A 7227-nucleotide genomic window follows, 5' to 3' on the forward strand; every position below is an offset into this window, starting at 1 on the left:
CCCTGACCCCCCGCCTCGCAGCTGTCCCGATGCAGGAGCCGCACCCCCGCCGGAGGCCGCGTGCTGGGCCCCCGCCGGGCCCGGGGGTCGAGGCGCCAGCGGGATCCCCCCAGGACGGGCCGAGCCGCACCCGGCGCCTGCTGGGCTTCGACTGGTGGGAGCTGAGCAGCTGGACCCCCCTCGTCCGCCTCCTCAACCGGCCCACGGACCCAGCCTCCCTGGCTGCCTTCCGCTTCCTCTTTGGTGCGTGGAAAACTGAGGTGGGGCAGGCAGACAGGGACCCGGGAGTCCAGGGCCAGACTGTGGGGTGGGTCTCTGTCCCATCGTGCCCCCCATAGGCCTGGACTGCACTGCAGGACATGTGGGCAGCCCCCCTGTGGGCTGGTTTGCAGCAGGGAAACTGAGGCATGAGGCCTGCTGGAGACCCAGGAGTCTGGGGGCCAGATATGGGACATATGCATTCCTCTCCTGCCACCCCATGCTGTACATGCCTGGCTGCAGTGCTGGGCATGTACAGCATCACTCTGTGGGCAGCTCCCTTCAGGGAAACTGAGGCAGAGAACCCAGAAGTCCTGGCTCCTCCCCCTTGGGCCTGACAGGGGTTGCAGGCTGGGGCAGGGGACTCCCGGGTTTTTCCTAACCCCCCTCCCCATGGCGCTGTCCAGTTGCAGGGGAGGAGCCCTGTTGCAACACTTACCAGCAGGGGAGGGATGACCTTTGACCTGGCCTTGGGTGAGGGGAAGGCTAGCGCCCACCCAGATGCCCCTCCTTCTCCCAGATCCCAGGCATCTAGGCACCCACCTTGCCTCCCAACTCCCCCCACCCCTTGTGCCATCTCCAGCACTGCCCCCCCCACTCTACCTGCCTCAGTTTCCCCACGTTTAGTCCTGCCCCTGGCACACCTAGGCCCCAGTTTCCCTACCTCCAGCCCCACTCCTGCCCTGCCTCAGTTTCCTCACCCTTATCCCTGTCGCCCAGCTGGGGATGGAGCCATGGTGGGGGGCAGCCCTGGGGAGGGGGCAGCCAGGAGCTCTCCCACTCCCCTGACCCCTGTGCCCCCTCTTTCCACCAGGCCTGTTGATGGCACTGGACATCCCACAAGAGCGGGGGCTGGGCTACCTGGACCACAAGTACCTGGACGGGCTGGAGGTCTGCCGTTTCCCTCTCTTCGACAGCCTGGTTCCCCTGCCCCTTGACTGGATGTACCTGCTCTACCTGCTCATGCTGCTGGGTGAGAGGGCAGGGCTCAGACAGGGGGCAGGGCTGGGGCCAAGAGCCCCCAGGGGCAGGAAACAACCCCCACCTCCAAAACCTGGGCCCTGGGGGAGGGAGGCAGCCAGGATGCCCAGGTTCTGTCCCTGCCTCAGTTTCTCCTCCTGCCAGCCCTGCTGCACGAGGGGTTTGGCAGCCAGGACTTTCCTCCCCTGGCACTGTAGAGCCAGGATGCCTGGGTCCTTACTTGACATGGGAGGGAAGCGGGATCTAGCGGGGCCTGAGAGCCCGGAGACTTGGGTTCCCCACCCCACCTACTGAACCGAGGTGCTGTGCCGGTGCTGGGGTCCTGGCACTATGTGCCCGCAGGCGCCATGGGCGTGATGCTGGGTTGCGCCTACCGCCTGAGCTGCCTGCTCTTCCTGCTGCCCTACTGGTACGTCTTCCTGCTGGACAAGACCACCTGGAACAACCACTCCTACCTCTATGGCCTGCTGGCCTTCCAGCTCAGCCTGCTGAGCGCCCAACGCTGCTGGTAGGGTTGGGCTGGGGCGGGGCTTCTAGGGAGCTGGGTCAATGGGGGCAGGAGCATTCAAGAGGGAGGAGCTGAGGGTGTGGCCCCTGGAGGGGGTGGAGCCATTGCCAAGGGCAAGGCCTTGTGCCCATGGAGGGAGCAGGGTACAGGCCTGTTGGGGCAGGAGCAGGCAAAGGGGCAGTTGGAGGAGGAGGAGCCTGGGGGTGTGGCCAGAGGTGGGTGGGGCTGCAGGGGGCAGGGCCTACCAGGCTCCACCCCCACTGCCTTCACCACTGGACTCCTGGGTTCCCTCGTAGGGGAGCAGGGGCTAGTGGGGGGGAGGAAGGGGTGGTGGTGCTGGAAGCCTGGGTTCTCTCCCAGCTCTGGGACAGAATCAGGGCTTGCTGGTTATAGCAGGAGGCTGGGAGCCCGGAAACCTGGGTTCTTTCCCTCCTGGAAGGACTGTGCCCCCACCACCCCCAGGTCCATTGATGGGCTCCTAAACCCCCGGAAGCGCAACACCCCAGTGCCCCTGTGGAACTACACGCTGCTGCGGGCACAGGTAGTGGGGGCAGGGGCATGCCAGACACCTAGGTTCCATCTCCAGGGGCATGGACTCCATTGGGTTGGGGCTGGGCAAATGGGGTGCTCAGAGCCTGGGTTCTATCCTTCTGGGCACCCCTACTTCAGGTTTGCCTGCCTTTGAGACCCGCCAGGCCTGGGTCTGGCAGAGCAGGGCTATGGCTGTTGGATGCTTGGGTTCTTCCCTTGTTCAGGGAGAAGACTGGGTTAGAGGAGGAGGCCTGAGAACCAGGACACTTGGGTTCCCTTCCTCGCACACCTGTGGGAGGTGGGGGGGTCTGAAGGGTTGGGGCTAGCTGAGGGGGTGCCCAAAGCCAGGACAGCTGGATTCCATCCCTCCACCACTCTCCTGCTTCAGTTTCCACCCCTTCAGGGGCCCTCTCCTGGCAGGTGCTCCCCTCTTCAGGGCCCACCTGCCTGCCTCAGTTTCCCTAGCTCCTGCCAACACTTACCTATCTTCATTGCAGATCTTCATTGTCTATTTCATTGCGGGCATCAAGAAGCTGGATGCTGATTGGGTGGGCGGCTATTCCATGGGCTCTCTGGCTCGCCATTGGCTCTTCAGCCCCTTCCGGTGAGTGGGGAAGGAGGGGCAAATCCCAGGGTTTAGGGTCACTCTGGGCCCAGCCTTTTCCAGCCTCCCTGCCCTGCAGTTCTGCCTTTGGCACCAGGGGCTGCCATTTGCCTCCTAGTGGCTGGCTCTGGAAGTGGATTCGATGTCAGGAGGTGGGAGGGGTTCAGGGGTTTCCCCAGTCCAAGCTGGGGGGTGGGAGGATGCCTCATGGAAACCGGATGATGTCCTGACAAATAACTCCAGTGTTGGGGGCTGCAGGTAGCAGGGGAGTGGGGGGAGATCAGGGGCATTTTGGGAGGGGTCCCTCACCACTCTTCCCACTCCTCAGGCTGGTGCTGTCGGAGGAGATGACAAGCCTGCTGGTGGTGCATGGCGGGGGCCTGGTCCTGGATCTGTCAGCCGGCTTCCTGCTCTTCTTTGATGTCACCCGGCCTGTGGCCCTCATCTTTGTCACTTATTTCCACTGCATGAACTCCCAGCTCTTCAGCATCGGTGAGCACAGGCAGGGGACCCAGGCATCTGCCCCCCTCAAATCCTTCACGTCCTGCTCCCATTCTGGCTGCCAACCCACTTCCCCCTTCAAGTCCCCTAGGCCCAGTAGCATGGAACCCAAGCATCTGACTGACTGCCCCTCCCCCACTCCTGTCCTGGCAGGCATGTTCCCCTATGTGATGATGGCTGCCAGTCCACTGTTCTGCCACCCAGCCTGGCCACGCTGCCTGGCTGCCAGGGTGCCCATGTGCCTGCGCTGGGCCTTGCCCTCCCTGGAGCCCCCGGAACCCAGCCCCCAGAATCAGAGCCAGGGGCCGAGGTTGCGACAGCACCTTGGGGCTGCCTTCACCCTGCTTTACGTGCTGGAGCAGCTCTTCCTGCCCTACTCCCACTTCATCACCCAGGTGAGGCACTGCAAGGCATGCTGGGAAATGGGGCTGGGGGCCTGGAACAAGGCATGCTGGGAAATGCTAGAGTCTGACCCCTACAGCCAACTTCTGCCAGGCCCTAGCCCTAGCCCTAGTTCAGCTTGATCACCAGCAGTTCCTCTCTCTTCCCCTGGTAGGACACCTCCGTCCAAGGCTTCCTGGTGCCAGGCTTATATAGCCTGGTGGCATTGTCTACCTTAAAGGCACAGGCACCCCTTTTTCTTTCTTCCTCTGTAACACAGCCAACTGGACTCCTGGGTTCCAGGAGCTCGTGATTCAAAGCCATGCAGCAAAGGGGTGTGGGTAGTAACAGGGAGGCAGGGCTGGCAATGCAGAGTAAAGGATTGTGGGTACTGGTATGGGATTGCCTAATGGAGGGCAGCACAGTTGCCCCTCTGCCAAACGTCCCCTGCAGAGTGGAGAGCTTAGGGGTGGAGTCACCCCAGGCCCGACTCCCTTGCTGACCCTGCCCTCTGCTCCCCCCCAGGGCTATAACAACTGGACCAATGGGCTGTATGGCTACTCGTGGGACATGATGGTTCACTCCCGCTCCCATCAGCATGTGAAAATCACCTACCGTGATGGCCTCACAGGCGAGGTCGGTTACCTCAAGCCAGGGGTAAGTGCAAACCCATGTTCACTCTGGCCCCATAATGACCACCTAGCCTTTCCATTGGGGAAACTGAGGCAGGGAGCACAGTGGTGAAGCCAGGCCCGTGGAGAGACAAGAATTGGGTGGTGGATGGTGACCCCCATCCCAGGACACCAGGCCCTTTGGCATGTGGACCCTGCTTGCCCCACTAAGCTGTGTTCTCTTTGGTCCCTAATGACCACTCATGAATCCCGGGGCAGGTATTTACCCAGAGCCGCCGCTGGAAGGACCACGCTGACATGCTGAAGCAGTATGCCACCTGCCTCAGTGAGCGCCTAGCCTCCTACAACGTGTCCCAGCCACACATCTACTTCGATGTTTGGGTGTCCATCAATGACCGTTTTCAGCAGCGGTGAGCAGAGGGTGTGGGCAAAGGGCAGAGATTGAGGGTTAAGGCCCTCACTCACACCCGCTCCTCCTGGCCCTGCTAGCCTCTTTGACCCACGGGTGGACATCGTGAGGGCTGAGTGGTCGCCTTTCCGGCCCACACCGTGGCTGCAGCCACTGCTTGTGGATCTGTCACCCTGGCGCACTCGGCTGCAGGAGATTGAGGGCTCCCTGGACAACCACACCGAGGTGGTCTTCATTGCTGACTTTCCAGGTAGCCATGGGGTAACCTGGGGTGGGCCCTGGCAGTATAGGAGGCTGTGTAACAGCTGGGGCTGGGCACAGATTGACCCCAGGGCTTCCCCCAACCTCACTAGGGGTCACAGGGCTGGGCCCAGCCTGGGCAAGGAGGGGCAGGGGTGGATACCACTGCTGGCACTGGACCCCTCCCAGCTGCCAGATGCAGTACCAGGTTGTTATCCAGAGACAGTGTGTCCCCCCTCACCTCTACAATCCATACCCCAACCCCCTCTATTGCCCCTACTACTTACTTCCTTCATTACTCCTACACAGAAGGAAGGTCATTCATATGTAGGGTTCAGGAGATGTGCCAGGGCAAATTGGTGTCTTGCTGTCAGCCAAGGTGGTACAGTGATATTCTGTTGCTCCTTCGTAGTGGAGCACTAAGCTCACTTATCATAGGCCATATCTGCCCAGGACATTAAGTCCAGCCCAGTAGACTGTATCTGCCGCATACTGCAGTCAGTGTACTGGAGTTTCGGATGGCCAGCCTTCCTACTGCCTCTTTCAAATTCACTATACAGAACTCTATTAGACACATGATTGTTGTCTGTATGTACGACATGGCCGACCCCAGGTCATTTGCTTTCGTGCTAGCATGGCTTCCACCAGTCATAGTACTGCATTGTTGATGATTTTGTCAGACCACTTAAAACCTGCTATACTGCGTAGGTGGTGTTGTTCCAGGTGGTTATGTTTTTTGATATGGCGATGATGGAGGGGGCAGGTCTCTAATGCGTATAGAAGACAGAGGACAACAGTTGTGTAAACTTGGCATTTTGTAGACACTTTGAGCACCCCCAGCTTGTCTGCAGTCTTTTTTTCTTTGTCAATGATAGTGTCCTCAGCAATTGTGTTACATAGTAGCAAAGGGACTTGATGTTGGTTAATTGGCTGCCATTGTTTTATTTGTGGTGGTAATAGGTTTCTGCTACTATGCACTTTTACTCTCCTACACCTGTATTTACCCCCTACCCCCTCCAACCTCCTCTATTACCCCCGCTACCCACTTCATGACTCCCTTCTACTCCCTCAGTTATCCCCTCTATTACCCTTGCTATCCTCTATTACCCTGTCCCATTATCTCTCCTGCCTCCCCTATTTATTCCCACTACCCACTTCATTACCCCTTCTACTTCCTTCACTACCTCCCCCAACCCACTCTGTTACCTCCAACCCCCAAGGCTTGCACCTGGAGAACTTTGTGAGCGAGGACCTAGGCAACACAAGCCTGCAGCTGTTGCAGGGGAAGGTAGTTGTGGAGATCATGGCTGAGGGCCGCAACCACACACTGTTCCAGGGTGACCAGCTCCAGGTGAGGCTGTGGGGGACTGGGAGGCAGGAAAGGGGCGGTGGGGTAAGCCCATGGACCCCCCCTTACTTGGCTAGTGTCCCCTAGCTGCCAGCAGGTGCCTACCACAAAGTGCACACAGTGTCTTCAGAGCCCTCGTGCTACATGTACATCTACATCAACACCACAGACCTGGCCCTGGAGCGCAACCTCACCCGGCTGCAGGAGCTGCACGACCGTGTGCAAAATGGCTCTGGTGAGTCTGGGCACCATGCCTACCTGTACTTACCCAGCACCAGCACCCCCTGCCTTCCCCCTTGACCCTGCTTTGGCCCCCAGAGGTGGAGCCATTGCCACCTGAGCTGCAGGCACTGCTGAGCAGCACCGAAGGGGAAGGGGAGGTAGCACCTGGCACAGACCCACTGGTCAGGACCTTCCTGCACCGGCAGCGCCGCCTGGAGGAGCTGCAGCGCCGGCGCCTTGAGCCCCTGGGCCAGCGCCTGGTACGCTTTGCCACCCGCAAGTACTTCCTCTTCCGCCGCAGGTGAGACAGGCCCCACCCCCAGGGCCACAGTTCCTCCCACTGTACTGCATCTTAATCCAGCCCTTGTGCCAACTAGGCCATGCCCCCAGGGCTATGGCTTTTCCCATCCGTAGGTGATGCATGCGTCCTGAAACTGGGGGGGACAGGTACGGCAACTGCACACAGGCAGCAATGCAGGCTGAGTGGGGACTATCTGCAGGTGGCCATGGCAGCAGGGGTACCCCCAGGGCCAGATGCTGAGCCTGGAAGTGCCAATGGCAATTCTTGGGGGGGGGGGGGGGCTTTGGGCCTCTCCTGCCCCCCCCCCCCAC

At 60.4% G+C, this 7227-nt stretch overlaps 1 protein-coding gene across 1 annotated transcript in view; it reads left to right on the forward strand.

Moving 5' to 3' along the window:
- GGCX (gamma-glutamyl carboxylase) overlaps positions 1 to 7227 on the forward strand; it is a 20402-nt gene that overhangs the window by 7106 nt on the left and 6069 nt on the right. Inside the window, exons 2-14 of the mRNA XM_019514401.1 lie at positions 88 to 243; positions 1073 to 1231; positions 1582 to 1747; positions 2210 to 2288; positions 2776 to 2882; positions 3211 to 3374; positions 3537 to 3778; positions 4290 to 4421; positions 4655 to 4806; positions 4886 to 5055; positions 6266 to 6396; positions 6481 to 6628; positions 6712 to 6916. Of these exons, the coding sequence (XP_019369946.1) occupies positions 88 to 243; positions 1073 to 1231; positions 1582 to 1747; positions 2210 to 2288; positions 2776 to 2882; positions 3211 to 3374; positions 3537 to 3778; positions 4290 to 4421; positions 4655 to 4806; positions 4886 to 5055; positions 6266 to 6396; positions 6481 to 6628; positions 6712 to 6916 (2011 nt within the window). The remainder of the gene's footprint in view (positions 1 to 87; positions 244 to 1072; positions 1232 to 1581; positions 1748 to 2209; positions 2289 to 2775; positions 2883 to 3210; positions 3375 to 3536; positions 3779 to 4289; positions 4422 to 4654; positions 4807 to 4885; positions 5056 to 6265; positions 6397 to 6480; positions 6629 to 6711; positions 6917 to 7227) is intronic.

The sequence above is a fragment of the Gavialis gangeticus genome, unplaced genomic scaffold (genome assembly GCF_001723915.1).
Source record: "Gavialis gangeticus isolate Ggan-Ray unplaced genomic scaffold, GavGan_comp1, whole genome shotgun sequence".
Taxonomy (NCBI): Eukaryota; Metazoa; Chordata; order Crocodylia; family Gavialidae; genus Gavialis; species Gavialis gangeticus.